General features: G+C 37.5%; 1 protein-coding gene and 1 pseudogene across 1 annotated transcript in view; both read left to right on the forward strand.

The window, feature by feature from the left end:
• Positions 1–6371: 6371 nt before the first annotated feature.
• LOC124096535 (cytochrome P450 2C18) overlaps positions 6372–16137 on the forward strand; it is a 35588-nt gene continuing 25822 nt past the window's right edge. Inside the window, exons 1-3 of the mRNA XM_046450482.2 lie at positions 6372–6580; positions 7751–7913; positions 8082–8231. Of these exons, the coding sequence (XP_046306438.1) occupies positions 6413–6580; positions 7751–7913; positions 8082–8231 (481 nt within the window). The 5' untranslated portion in view covers positions 6372–6412. The remainder of the gene's footprint in view (positions 6581–7750; positions 7914–8081; positions 8232–16137) is intronic.
• LOC124096319 (small ribosomal subunit protein uS2-like) lies at positions 8238–12704 on the forward strand (annotated as a pseudogene).

Here is a 16137-nt window from a genome sequence, read left to right on the forward strand (position 1 = left end):
TTCTTTGCCTCACCTCTGTTGGCCCCCAAATTTTAGACCATCACTAGTAGAGGAGGATGCAAAATGCCATGACATTAAGCCAATTGAGGGCTCCTAAATTGTACCACCGGTGACACCATCAGCAAAAATACTCCAGCACTACCACAATTCGCTGTACCAACAGATAGTTCACAATGCATACAGGTGAGCTCACAATGTGTCCAGGCAAGTTCTGCAAGCAGTTCAGTGATGGCTATTGTAGAAGCTGTAGATTGGTTTTATCTTTCACTTCACCAGCACTGGGATGAAGATAGGAATTCTGGCAATAATGGCTAAAGAAAAAATTATGTAACATTCCAGAAGGCACTAAAAGAAAACAATTTTCTTAACAATTTACATTGTCTTCACCGGCACTGGGATGAAGATAGGAATTCTGGCAATAATGGCTAAAGAAAAAATTATGTAACACTACAGAAGGCACTAAAAGAAAACAATTTTCTTAACAATTTACATTATCTTTAAGAGAATTATTAAATATAATGAAAAGGAAAGGTAAAAGTAAACAAACAGATCTGTTAACCTTCTTTTTTGTTTACATATTAAAACAATCCTCAACAGTTGTTTACCCAATTTAAATTAAACCATATAAATCACGTGAAAAAAAAATATTTGGATCCATTTTATCATGAGCGCTCATCATATATGATATATGGACATACGTACATTCAAACATATAACACAAAACACAAGTGTGCACACATAATATAATACATACAACACATAACATTATAGTAAAGGCCTTATAACTTTTTACAGGTGAAATCTCCATTGCAATGTTTAAAAACTCTATAGTCAAAAAATAGAACTGATCAGCAAAACATTAACCTAGGTCTGTATGAGCTCAAAAAACAAAATAGAACTTCATGATATGGCAAAGGGCAATAATAAAATAGATATTGAAAAAAGCATCCTGGTTCTGTTGCAGATGTAAGAATAGCCAAACTGGAGTTTTGGATATCAGTTGTTATGGATTTGAGCCAAATCATCTTCTTTTTGGTCTGTAGAAATCGCTTTAGTTAATCTTTCTGGAATCCAAATCGGCTGCTGTTCTCCCTGTGGAAACACATAAACAGACCCCCGACTCCAGACAATCACTGGGTCAGGACCTTGGTTAATCTCTCTGGAATCCAAATCGGCTGCTGTTCTCCCTGTGGAAACACACAAACAGACCCCCGACTCCAGACAATTACTGGGTCAGGACCTTTCCATTGTCCTGTTAGAATATCCTTCCAAAGTACCTTGGGCTTATGTACATTTTTTGGACACATATGCCTTTCCGCAGCACTAAGTCCTGATGAATCCAAATTTAAAAAGTTTAGAGTAAAAAGGGTTATTTTAAGTTTATCTTTGGGGAATATATACCCCTTCCCAATTCCTTCTTTTTGCTTTAATAAGTACATTTTAATAGTTTGATGAGCTCTTTCAACTATGCCTTGCCCCTGTGGATTGTATGGGATTCCTGTTATATGAGTAATGCCAAATGTTGAGCAAAATTGTTTAAAAGAGGTAGAAGTATAACCAGGGGCATTATCTGTTTTTAACTGTTTTGGAACACCCACAGTGGCAAAATTTTGTAAGCAATGAGCTATAACATCTTTAGTTTTTTCTCCGGCATGAAGGGAGCCCATCAAAAATCCAGAAGAAGTATCAGCTGTAACATGCAAATATTTTAATTTTCCAAATTCTGGCAAGTGTGTGACGTCCATCTGCCAAATATGGTTAGGTATCAATCCTCTAGGATTGACTCCAAGATTAACTTGTGGTAAAAAGGTCACACAATTTTGACATTGTTTTATTATTTGTCTAGCTTGTTCCTTAGTTATTTTAAAACGCTTTTGTAAAGTATTAGCATTGACATGGAACTTTTTATGAAAATTTTTAGCTTCTTCTAGTGTAGAGAAAATATGTATGTCATGTGTAGTTTTATCTGCTAAATCATTGCCCAAACTAAGGGCTCCAGGCAATCCTGTATGTGCCCTGATATGTCCTATAAAGAATGGATCTTTTCTGTCCCAGATTAGACTTTGTATAGTGGAAAGCAAAGAGAAAACAGTAGAAGAAGGGGAAATCCTACCAGCATCTTCAAGAGATACTATAGCATTAACTACATACTGACTATCAGAAAATAAATTAAATACAGAATCTTTAAACATCACAAAAGCTTGTAAAACTGCATTAAGCTCTACCTTTTGAGCTGATTGTTTGGGTACTAAAAATGTAAAAGTTTGATCAGGGGTAACTACTGCTGCTGTACCATTATTTGACCCATCAGTGAATATATTTGGAGCATTCATGATAGGTGTTTTTCTTGTCATTTTTGGAAAAATTACAGGATGCAATGACCACAAAGACAATAAAGGATTAGATGGTAAGTGGTTATCAAATGAAACATTAGATTTGCACATGATTATTGCCCAAGTATTTAACTCATTAGCTAACTCATCAATTTGATTCATAGTATATGGAGTAATAATTTTATTGGGAGAAATTCCAAACACTCCCTTTGCTGCTTTTATTCCTTTGAGTATTAATTGTCCTACAGCCTCAGGATACCTAGTAAAAATAGTGTTAGGAGAATAAGATAAATGTATCCATAATAATGGACCTTCTTGCCAAAATACTCCTGTAGGAATATTTTTTGTTGGTAGTACAAAAACTTCCAGCTGCCAGCAGTTATTTGCATCTTTGGCTAGTATGACATAACTGTATTTATGTGGGTTTATCTCTGTGTCTTCTATTCTGTACCATTAGTCTATGTGTCTGGTTTAGTGTTAATACCATGCTGTTTTTGTTACTATAGCTCTGTAATATAATTTAAGTTCTGGTATTGTGATGCCTCCTGCTTTACTTTTCTTGCTAAGGATTGCTTTGGCTACTTTGAGTCTCTTAGTTTTCCAAATTAATTTCATGATGTTTATTCTTTCTTTCTTTTCAAATCAGTCTATTTTTTAAAGTTTTTTTTTTTTTATTTTAGTTGTCAATGACCTTTCTTTTATTTATATATATGTGGTGCAGAGAATTGAACCCAGTGCCTCACACATGCTGGGCAAGTTCTCTACCACTGAACTACAACCCTATTTTTTCTATTTGTATGAAGAATGTGGTTGGAATTTAATAGGAAATGTATTAAATCTGTATAGCACTTTTGGTAGTATGACAATTCAAATTCTAAAGGTTATAAAATTAAACTTCTCTGACCTCCAGAGAGGGTCATTTTAGTTAACTGGTACTGTAATGATTAACTAAATTTATCTTCATTTTTCAAGTCACTGATTAGACTGAATCACAAAATATTGAATCATGGCACACAATCAGTAAATGTTGATCAGCCCAAATGAGGTGTTTTCTGTGGAGTGAAAAGTCCAAGCTTCAGGGGACTTGGGTTCCAGCCTCCACTCTACCCTACCTGCCATCTGTATGTTCTTGACCAAGGGATTGCATCTCCAAGGCCCAAGTTCCTCAGTCTTACAATGGGAATAATTTTACTTTAGGCAAAGGAAATTAAGAGATTCTAAAGAGATATTATGGGTGTGAAAATTCTCTGTGAATTCCCAGAGTACCTGTAAACATGACTGATAAAACATTGTGTATTTGGGGTCTTAACAAAACTTAATTTTTTCTACTTCAATTTGAAATAACTACATTAATTTCACATAATTTTTACAGTAGAAATACTGCATGAAAATAGCTTGCATCCATCAACAGATGAATGGATAAAGAAATTGTATATGTACACAATGTAATATTACTTAGCCTTACAAAAGAAGATACTGCCACTTGGGCAACAGGAATGAATCTTGGAGGACTTATGCTAAGTGAAATAAGCAGACAAAGAAACATACTGTATGGGGCTGGGTGGTTGAGCACTTACCTAGCACGTGTAAGGCAGTGGGTTTGATCTCAGCACCACATTAAAAAAAAAAAAAGACATGCTGTCCATCTACAACTAAAAAAGAAATATACTGTATGAGCTCACTTTTATGTCATATTAAAAAACCGATTTAAATAAATAGAAGCTGAGAGTAGAATGGTTGTTGTCAGGGGTGGGGGGTGTGGAGGAGGAAACAGGGAGAAGTAGGTCAAATTGTACAATTTGCAATTAGATAGGATGAATAAATACAGAGATCAAGACACAACATAAGGACTAGAGATAATAATTCTTTATTGTATACAGGAAATTTGCTATAATGATGGATTTTAGGTAATTTTACTCCAAAAGAAAAGATAAGTATGAAAATTGATGGATTACTAGTAATGATTTCACTAGGTATATCAAAACATCATGTACACTTTAAGTATACACATTATTTTGTTTTATTTTTTATTTTTGATACCAAGGATTAAACCCAGGGGCACTTAACCACTGAGCCACATCCCCAGCTCCTTTTTATTTTATTTTAAAAATTTGAGACAAGGTCTTGCTAAGTTGCTGAAGTTGGCTTTAGAATTTGGAATCCTCCTGTCTCAGTGTCTCCAGCCACTGGAATTACAGGTGTGTGCCACCCACCCGGCAAGTATATACATTAAAAGTAAAATTGAAAATAGAAACAACTGGGGGCTGGGGCTGTAGCTCAGTGGTAAAGCACTTGCCTCGCATGCGTGAGGCTCTGGGTTCCATCCTCATCTACAACTAAAAAAAAGAAAAAAAGAAAAAAGAAACAACTGCAATAATCAATTTAGAAAAAATAAACAACTGCAGTAATCAATGTCTTTGCAAAATACGTCTTTGCAAAGCATCGCCATTAGTGATCTAGTGATGCTTATCATTCCAGTGATATTTGGAGCCTCATGACCACTAAATGTCACCTCGGATTCAGGTGTGCGCATTGTGGCCCTTCTGTGCGGTGGTCCCATCCCTCACCAAAGCACCTGCCTGATGTTCTGTTCTAATCACCCTTGCTTGCCGCGCATTACTTTATTCCTTCATTCCCGACAATGACAGGACAGAAAAGAACCGAAGCAGGAGCTGTCGCAGGAGGCGACTGGGGCATGGTTTCTTAAGCCCTCTCCACTCGGAGAAACCTACTTTCTCCGGGAGAGGGCAGAGAAAGACTGGAATAGACTCTTCTGCCATTGAGCGTCTTCCTCCAGAGAAACACGGATTTGAACAACTATCCACAGGTGAAATGACTTCACGAGGGCTAAGGAAAGCAGGTGAGGGACCACAGAACCTGAGTATGGCATAAAGACAAGAAAAGTCACATTGAAAAGGCATTACTCTTGTCACCCTTCCCCAGCCCGGGGCAGCGCGGCACAGAGATGTCCTGTCCCCTCGGGAGAAAGGGAGGGATGGGAGCCCTGGACTTTGCTTTGCATCCTTAGTTAGCTGTGCAAAATTTCACTTCTGCAATAACGAAAAGGGAGAAACGCTAATTTTGACTTCTATTTTTACTTGGTCTCTAAGGCCTTGCCATTTTGTGAACAGCCAGTGTGTTGGACATTCACACTAAAAGTATTATTATTATTATATATATTTTTTTCTTCCAGAAACTGTTCTCTAGGCAGCTGTGGCGAGGCCATAGCGCTTCAAACCTAGGGCATCAGAAGAGCTCATTCCAAACCCAGTTCCACCACCTTTGAGCTGTGTGGCACCAACCGGTCTCCTTCTTGTTCTCTCAGAGTCTTTTTTCCTCATTTGAAAAATAAATAATTTATAATCTCTGTCTTCAAATGCTTTACAGGGTGTTTGATGGTGAGTGTATGTATATTGCTGGCTGGGAAGGGAGGTGGGCGGTGGGGAGGGAAAAAAAAGAAAAGAAAGGAAAGGTGTGTATATTTACTTAGCTACTTGCTGAGTGCTGGTTATTCAAGATGTGTGTTATGTTAGAGGCTTCATGTTAGACATGTTAGCACAGTACCCTAAAATATTTCACAATACTTTCTTTTTCAAGGAAAATATCTGAGTGTTTGAGAGGCAATACTGGAGAAATATTATTTTTTGTATAAGGTCTAAAACACATGGCTAAAACAATGTCATAAACTCCCAATGGCCATCAGTCTAAGAATCCAGAATGAACAATTTTTTTGATCAGATACTTTACTTCATTTGTTCTCAATTCTGACAGCTCACTGGAGCTGCTTGGGGTGTTAAAAAAAAAAAAAAACAACAAAAAACAATACCAAGGCCTCACCCCAGACTAGTTACACCAGAATCTTCAGGGTGGGGCTCTGGAAAGGAGAGTAAGAATAAGAACACATTATTTTCATGTTTTTCAGTTGGCCAGAGTCCATTCAGAAGGAGATCAAGTTGCATGTAGGTGATTGGTCACTGCATCAAACAGTGCAGTGATTCACATATTGAATGAGCAGGGAGTGTTATAAAAGCTTTGCATTTCAAGCTTGCTGTTGTCTTTGGTAAGAAGAGGAGGTTGCAATGGATCTAGTCGTGGCCCTGGTCCTTGGTCTCTCCTGTCTGCTTCTCCTCTCAGTATGGAGACAGAGCTCTGGGAGGGGGAAGCTCCCACCTGGTCCCACTCCTCTCCCAATTATTGGAAATATTCTGCAGATGGATTTTAAGGACATTAGCAAATCTTTAACCAAAGTAAGTATGCTTTATGATCCTTTGGTGGCTTGTAAAGGATGAATTATTATTTCCTATTTTAATAAAATTGATTATTGGAGGCAGATTATTTTATTGTAAAGCATATAATCCCTGTGAGTTATTATTTTTGGTTTGTCACTGTCAGAAATAGTGGAATGATATGTGTTTTCCTAGGAGGGTACTATTTAAGTTATAAGATGGACTCAAAATGATAAAGTTCTGTTACCTTTCATGGTTTCACATCTTTTTCTGTGATTTTTCTTTTGTCTGAAGGTAAATGGTATTGGCTGTTTTGAGATTAAAGATTTTATGCAAGAAGTCATCTGCTGTACATGTTGTGTATTTTGTTTAGATTAGTTATAATAGTTCAACTTCTCCAGAGAAGCAAATTATATGTGATGTCAAGGAAATACTGTGGGTCTACAATAAGTAAATGTGAATGAAATAAATAATTAGTGAGGGATAATTGAGTAGTATCAGGATATTTTGGTCCTGTGTCCTGTGAATGTACAGCATGGAAAGAATTGTCCTTCCATGGGCTGCTGCACGTCCTGACATTTCTGTGCTGTGTCCTCTCTCTTTCTGAGTTAATAATGTTGGTGGATTTCAAACTGGTCTGTGCATTAGAATCATCTGGGGAGATGTTTAAAAATGGAGATTTCTGGTATTTATCACAGGGCTGATGAGTCAGATCCTCAGGGGAAGAGCTTAGCAGGTGATCCTGAAGCTGTGTCCTATAGCAGCTGGGTATTGGTCCAAATGTAGACATCGAGGACTGTGAAATTGCCTTAGGTAGAAGAGATCAACTAAGCAAGGGTTCAAGTTTGGGTCGTCTATTTATTAGCTATGGGAAACTGAAATGAATTTGAATTTTTGAACCTCAGTATCTTTAACTATATGACAGAATAAATAAAGCTACCTCAAAATGCTGATTCATTTTTGACAGTCTACCTAGTAATTTCCCTGGCAGTTCCCTGGCAAATGGGAGTCATTGTTTATGTAGAAGCTATAACAATCACCATCTTAATTATATATGAAATCCAGAAATATTTGAAGTTGTGTTTGACAAAAATGTCAACAGTACAATAATATTGGTCTGAATCATGAACAATATGTAGACCAAATACTGATTTCTTTTGTTGCTCTTTGCATCTACTTTCCATCTTCCAGTTCTCAAAAGTGTATGGCCCTGTGTTCACTCTGTATTTGGGCTTGGAGCCTTCTGTGGTGTTGCATGGATATGATGCAGTGAAGGAAGCCCTGGTTGATCTAGGAGAGGAGTTTGCTGGAAGAGGCAGTTTCCCACTGTCTGAAAAAGTTAATAGAAACCTTGGTAAGTGTGCCTGTGCATGAGTGTGCATGCATGTGTTGGGCAGTGGTCCTGGTATGAGGCTTGAATTGATCCCCAGGCAGATTTTGGCCACCCATGTAGCTGCTACATGTCAGTTTTCTCTTCCTTGCCTGGGATTTCCCTTCTAGTTTTTGCTTCCCATTCTGATAGGAATCCTCTTCAGCAATGGAAAAAGATGGAAGGAGCTTCGTCGCTTCTCCCTCATGACCCTGCGGAATTTTGGGATGGGAAAGAGGAGCATTGAGGACCGCATTCAGGAGGAAGCCCACTGCCTTGTGGAGGAGTTGAGGAAAACCAATGGTGGGTGGTGATTCTTTGTTCTGTGATCATTGACCATATCAGACTGCTCTCTTCTCTAACAACACCCTGGAAATACTTTAGGGGCAGCCAAATCTTTCATTAAGAGTAGTGGTTGTTAGTCTTCATGTGCAGGAGGGATGGTGTGATGAAGAGAGCCAGGGGAGCTTCTGTGTATCTGTGCTTTTGTGTTTGTACACACGGTGCATAAAGTGTGGTCATTTTGTTTATTTATTTATTTTTGGGTGGTGCTGGGTATTGAACCCAGAGCCTGGTGCCTGCGAAGCAAGCACTCTACCAACTGAGCTATATTTCCAGCCCCTAAAGTGTGGTCATTTAATGCTGTTTTGTATCAAACTTCGTTTTGAATCATGTCACCAAGAAAGTTTGAGTCTTATTTTTCAAATTGTGAAAGAATAATGTTTTTCCTATAGTGTAATTGTTGGTTAAGTATTTTAAAACATTTCACTGGTAAACACTTGTCAAGTAGCCCTGATTGTAGTAATCTGCTACTTTTGTGGAGCATGAAATAACACACATGTACTTTCGGTTAATTGGTCTGCATGCGTACAATCAGCTTCACTGACTGACATGTCTGGAAGGTTCTTTTGAGGTCTGTGCCTACAGTCTTCACCAGTAATTGTGCTGATCTGTGGTTTTGACTCCCTTAGCATCTTTAATGCTTCTTTGTTTATTGTGATTTCCTTGTGAACAACAACTATTTAAAAACTATCAGTTTGAGTTATTTACTGTTTCTCACAACTTGCTGCATTATTTTATATATTTTAAGAAAATTTATACTCTAGTATAATCTTTCAAATTACAAAAATACTGGGTTATAAAATGGATTTGTTGAACTGAATTTCAACTCTCATTATTAACTCTTTATCCTGACTTCCTAGTTGTAAGGTGATTCTGTTTTTGCTTTCCTTGTTTTATTTTCTATTTTTATTTGTGTAGTAATCACTTTTTTTTTTGTTTTGTTTTCTGATGGTTTGACATCTTAGAGTACCTCTGCCAGGGATACTTAGTTCCCAGAGATAGCAAATAGCTTTCCTACCACAAGATTTTGGTGTACAAAACAATCTATCCATAACCCATACTTCCAACCACCTGCTGTATCAAATTATTTTACACCAAGCCAATATTCTTTAGAGCTGTAAATCACCCCAGGGACAGTTATGGGACAGTTAGTGATTATCTCCATTGCCCAAAGCACATTGAGAGTATTCAAACTATCAAATTACTCAGCACACCTATTCTGCCTCACTCATTCCTTCCTATGCAAACCCCAATAAAGGTCCCCTGTTTTCCCTTGCTCCTTCTGCCTCCTGTCCAACTGTGATGCTTCTTCTTGTGCTGCCTGCTCCATTGTGGTGTGGCGGCCCCCTTCCCTTGGTAACAGTACCAAGCCATCTTTTCAAGGGCAGCCTCATCTGTTGACCTCACCATATCGGAATAAAAACAAAATCCTGGGTGAATTTTATAACAATTGGATTTGGGGTTAGAAGTTTTATGGTAATTATTTACTCCTCATTGTCCACTCTACTTATCTATGAAATGCTTGTCACAATAAATCTGATTTTCAGCTTGATTCTAAATTACTTTGATACTTAATTATCTCTTCTCAAGGAGGTGAAAGGTAAGATTGAAAAATCAGATTTTCACTGTGAGTCACACTCCCCGCACTACCAGAAATCTCAAATTGACAATTGTAAATTATCCCGTCTTCCAAGCTAAAATAAAATTTTAGTACCATTTTGTTTCAGCTGACAAGGAACCTAGCATAAGAGGAGTTATCTACTAAAGATGCTTCTATTGTTGAATTCCCTATTCTTCTTCACATTTAAAAATATTGACACATAATAATTGTACATATTTTGTACATATTTTTGGGATGCCATATTGTAACTTGACACATGTATGTAGTTTTTAATGATCAAATTAAGGTAATTAGCTTTTCCATCCCCATAAACATTTATCAGTTTTTTAAAATATTTTTTATTTGTTGATGGACCTTTATTATATTTATTTGTATGTGGTGATGAGAGTAGAACCCAGTGCCTCGCGCATGCTAGACAAGCACACTACAACTGAGCCACAACCTCCCCATCAGTTTTTTTGTTGGGGCAATTTGAATTCCTTTCTTCTAGTGCTTTGTAATATATATACACTTAACATAATATTCTCCAATTTCATCTGCAAATGACAGAAATTTATTTTTTGTGTGTCTGAACAAAATTCTCTCATGGAGGAGTCCATATGGTGGTGGTGTTTTTGATATAGTTTATATATATATATCTATATATATAATGATATAGTTGATATATATAGTTGATATATATAGTTGATATAGTTTATAAATATATAAACTATAGTTATCCTGCTGTGCTGTAGAACATTGAATTTATTCCTTCTATTTAACTATATTTTGGTATCCATTATCCAACCTCTCTCTGTTCTCCCTCCTCCCTACCCTTCCTATTCTCTAGTAACCACTAATCTACTTTTGTCTTCTCTGAGATCACCTTTTTTAGCTTCCATGCATGAGTGAGAACATGCAGTGTTTGTCTTGGTGCCTGGCTTATGTCACTTAACATAATGTTCTCCAATTTCATCTGCAAATGACAGAATTTTATTTTTTGTGTGTCTGAATAAAATTCTCTCATGCATATATGTCACAATTGCTTTATCCATTCATTCCCTATAGATATCTCTGTTGAGTTCATAGTTTGACTGATGTGGATAGTCTGTACAACCCTTTGAATTCACTCTTGATTACATCTATAAACTTGTGGGCTTTTAAAATTTAACATTTATTGATGATTTGATTACAACAATCTCATTTAAATGTCCAAAAAAAGGAAAGATTTTTCTCTACTTTTTCTTAGAGAGAGAGAGAGAGAGAGAGAGAGAGAGAGAGAGAGAGAGAGAGAGAGGGAGAGAATTTTTTAATATTTATTTTTTAGTTTTTGGCAGACACAACATCTTTGTTTGTATGTGGTGCTGAGGATCGAACCTCGGCCACACGCATGCCAGGCGAGCGCGCTACCGCTTGAGCCACACCCCCAGCCCCTCTACTTTTTCTTTTTCTATAAAATGATGGAATTGACTTAAATGATTGTGAAATTTAAGAAATGTATAACATACAGCGATAACTCAAGAATTCCACCAGAGGGCAGGCTTTGCCCAAGTAAATTAAACCTGAGCGGTTTAATTGCGGACACTATTTCCTAGGACAGGACATTTTTTCTCCCGTTCAATATTGAAATAAAGAAATAAAAGGACTCCATCAATTTAAACTTTTGTGTTTACCCTATCTGTGATTTAAATTTAAAATGAACTTTTTAAAAATTTCACTTTTATTTTAGGCAAGCAAAATCTATCTTAGAATTTGTGCTCATTTTCATTAGTTTTTCTTTTCACACAACATGTATGCTTTTGCCTTTTTACATTTGTACCATCCAATACCTGCATTTTTTATAGTTGTTCTCTTTAGTCTTCCCCTCTCCTAGTTCTACATACAGTTCCTTCAACTATTCATTAAATCTCTGCTACCCATGGAGAAGTCCATATGGTGGTGGTGTTTTTGATTCCTATTATAACTTAAAGGGAAACTGTCAGAATGTCCGGAGCCCTTGATGTCCTGCAAACGAAGGAGAAGGATATCTTCAAACTCACTACTGTAGGAACCCACTTCGGTGGCACCAACTTTTCTTTCTAGATAGAACAATATATCTACAAAAGGAAAAGTGATGGCATCTCTATCATAAATCTGAAGAGGACCTGGGAGGAGCTTCTGCTTGCAGCTTATACTATTACCATTAAAAATCCTGCTGACATCGGTGTCATTTCCTCCAGGAATACAGTGCAGTGGAATTTGCTGAAATTTGCCACTACCCCCAGAGCCACTCCTATTGCTGGCTGCTTCATTCCAGGAATGAATTTAAATTTAAATTTTAAATTTAACCAGTTCTAGGCTGCCTTCCAGGAACTGTGTCTTCTGGTGGTTACTGATTCTAGGGCTGACCACCAGTCTGTCTGAGGTATCTTTTGTCAATCTGCCTGCCATTGCTCTGTGCAACACAGATTCTCCTCTGCTCTGCGTGGACATCACCACTCTATGCAACAACAGGGGTGCTCACTCTGTGGGTCTGATGTGGTGAATGCTGGCCTGGGAGGGTCTGTGTATGTACAGCACCATCTCCTGTGAATACCCAGGGGAGGTTATATATCTCTACTTCCACAGAGATCCCAAGGAGATGGAAAAGAAAGAGCAGCACTGCTGAAAATGCTATGACCAAAGAGGAATTTCAGGGTGAATGAACTGCACTGGCTCTTGAGTTCACTGCTACTCAATTTGAGGCTGCAGGATGATCCAAAAGGTACAGGTGCCCTCTGTGCCTCTTCAGTAGTTCCCCAATGAAGTTTGGAGCAGTCACTGAAGGTCTGAGCTTCCTCTGCTTAGACCACTGAGTGGTCTTGAGCTGTTTTTTTTTTTTATTTTTTTATTGTTGGCTGTTCAAAACATTACATAGTTCTTGATATATCATATTTCACACTTTGATTCAAGTGGGTTATGAGCTCCCATTTTACCCCATATACAGATTGCAGAATCACATCAGTTACACATCCATTGATTTACATATTGCCATACTAGTGTCTGTTGTGTTCTGCTGCCTTTCCTATCCTCTACTATCCCCCCTCCCCTCCTCTCCCCTCCCCTCTTCTCTCTCTGCCCCCTCTACTGACATTCATTTGTCCCCCTTGTATTATTTTTCCCTTTCCCCTCACTTCCTCTTTTATGTACTTTTGTATAACTCTGAGGGTCTCCTTCCATTTCCATGCAATTTCCCTTCTCTCTCCCTTTCCCTCCCACCTCTCATCCCTGTTTAATGTTAATCTTCTTCTCATGCTCTTCGACCCTACTCTGTTCTTAGTTACTCTCCTTATATCAAAGAAGACATTTGGCATTTGTTTTTTAGGGATTGGCTAGCTTCACTTAGCATAATCTGCTCTAATGCCATCCATTTCCCTGTAAATTCTATGATTTTGTCATTTTTTAATGCAGAGTAATACTCCATTGTGTATAAATGCCACATTTTTTTTTATCCATTCATCTATTGAAGGGCATCTAGGTTGGTTCCACAGTCTTGCTATTGTGAATTGTGCTGCTATGAACATCGATGTAGCAGTGTCCCTGTAGCATGCTCTTTTTAGGTCTTTAGGGAATAGACCGAGAAGGGGAATAGCTGGGTCAAATGGTGGCTCCATTCCCAGCTTTCCAAGAAATCTCCATACTGCTTTCTAAATTGGCTGCACCAATTTGCAGTCCCACCAGCAATGTACAAGTGTACCCTTTTCCCCACATCCTCGCCAGCACTTGTTGTTGTTTGACTTCATAATGGCTGCCAATCTTACTGGAGTGAGATGGAATCTTAGGGTGGTTTTGATTTGCATTTCTCTGACTGCTAGAGATGGTGAGCATTTTTTCATGTACTTGTTGATTGATTGTATGTCCTCCTCTGAGAAGTGTCTGTTCAGGTCCTTGGCCCATTTATTGATTGGGTTGTTTGTTCTCTTATTGTCTAATTTTTTGAGTTCTTTGTATACTCTGGATATTAGGGCTCTATCTGAAGTGTGAGGAGTAAAGATTTGTTCCCAGGATGTAGGCTCTCTATTTACCTCTCTTATTGTTTCTTTTGCTGAGAAAAAACTTTTTAGTTTGAGTAAGTCCCATTTGTTGATTCTAGTTATTAACTTGTGCTATGGGTGTCCTATTGAGGAATTTGGAGCCCGACCCCACAGTATGTAGATCGTAGCCAACTTTTTCTTCTATGAGACGGCGTGTCTCTGATTTGATATCAAGCTCCTTGATCCATTTTGAATTAACTTTTGTGCATGGCGAGAGAAAGGGATTCAGTTTCATTTTGTTGCATATGGATTTCCAGTTTTCCCAGCACCATTTGTTGAAGATGCTATCCTTCCTCCATTGCATGCTTTTAGCCCCTTTATCAAATATAAGGTAGTTGTAGTTTTGTGGATTGGTTTCTGTGTCCTCTATTCTGTACCATTGGTCCACCCGCCTGTTTTGGTACCAGTACCACGCTGTTTTTGTTACTATTGCTCTGTAGTATAGTTTGAAGTCTGGTATCACTATACCACCTGATTCACACTTCCTGCTTAGCATTGTTTTTGCTATTCTGGGTCGTTTATTTTTCCATATGAATTTCATGATTGCTTTCTCTATTTCTACAAGAAATGCCATTGGGATTTTGATTGGCATTGCATTAAACCTATAGAGAACTTTTGGTAATATCGCCATTTTGATGATGTTAGTTCTGCCTATCCATGAACAGGGTATATTTTTCCATCTTCTAAGATCTTCTTCTATTTCTCTCTTTAGGGTTCTGTAGTTTTCATTGTATAAGTCTTTCACCTCTTTTGTTAGGTTGATTCCCAAGTATTTTATTTTTTTTTGAAGATATTGTGAATGGAGTGGTTGTCCTCATTTCCATTTCAGAGGATTTGTCACTGATATACAGGAATGCTTTTGATTTATGCGTGTTGATTTTATATCCTGCCACTTTGCTGAATTCATTTATTAGCTCTAATAGTTTCTTTGTAGACCCTTTTGGGTCTGCTAGGTATAGAATCATGTTATCTGCAAATAGTGATAATTTAAGTTCTTCTTTTCCTATTTTTATGCCTTTAATTTCTTTCGTCTGTCTAATTGCTCTGGCCAGTGTTTCGAGAACTATGTTGAAGAGAAGTGGAGAGAGAGGGCATCCCTGTCTTGTTCCAGATTTTAGAGGGAATGCCTTCAATTTTTCTCCATTCAGAATGATGCTAGCCTGAGGCTTAGCATAGATTGCTTTTACAATATTGAGGTATGTTCCTGTTATCCCTAGTTTTTCTAGAGTTTTGAACATAAAGGGATGCTGTACTTTGTCGAATGCTTTTTCCGCATCTATCAAGATGATCATATGGTTCTTATTTTTAAGTCTATTGATGTGGTGAATAACATTTATTGATTTCCATATATTGAACCAGCCTTGCATCCCAGGGATGAATCCTACTTGATCATGGTGCACAATTTTTTTGATATGTTTTTGTATCCGATTCGGCAGAATTTTATTGAGGATTTTTGCATCTAGGTTCATTAGAGATATTGGTCTGTAGTTTTCTTTCTTTGAAGTGTCTTTGTCAGGTTTAGGTATCAGGGTGATGTTGGCCTCGTAGAATGAATTTGGAAGTTCTCCCTCTTTTTCTGTTTCCTGAAGTAGCTTGAAAAGTATTGGTATTAGTTCCTCTTTAAAGGATTTGTAAAACTCTGCTGTATACCCATCCGGTCCTGGGCTTTTCTTAGTTGGTAGTCTTTTGATGGTTTCTTCTATTTCCTCAATTGATATTGGTCTGTTTAGGTTGTCTATATCCTCCTGACTCAATCTGGACAGATCATATGACTTAAGAAATTTATCAATGCCTTCATTATCTTCTAATTTATTGGAGTATAAGGATTCAAAATAATTTTTGATTATCTTCTGTATATCTGAAGTGTCTGTTGTGATATTGCCTTTTTCATCCCGTATGCTAGTAATTTGAGTTCTCTCTCTTCTTCTCTTTGCTAGCATGGCTAAGGGTGTGTCGATTTTGTTTATTTTTTCAAAGAACCAACTTTTAGTTTTGTCAATTGTTTCGATTTCATTAATTTCAGCTCTGATTTTAATTATTTCTTGCCTTCTACTTCTTTAGCTGTTGTTTTGCTCTTCTTTTTCTAGGATTTAGAGATGAAGTATGAGATCATTTATCTGTTGGTTTTTTCATTTTTTAAGGAATGAACTCCAAGCAATGAATTTTCCTCTTAGAACTGCTTTCAGTGTGTCCCATAGATTCCGATATGTTGTGT

The sequence above is a fragment of the Marmota monax genome, unplaced genomic scaffold, assembly GCF_021218885.2.
Source record: "Marmota monax isolate L192 unplaced genomic scaffold, Marmota_monax_Labrador192_F-V1.1 WCK01_AAM20220418_F8-fsc00004, whole genome shotgun sequence".
Lineage (NCBI taxonomy): Eukaryota > Metazoa > Chordata > Mammalia > Rodentia > Sciuridae > Marmota > Marmota monax.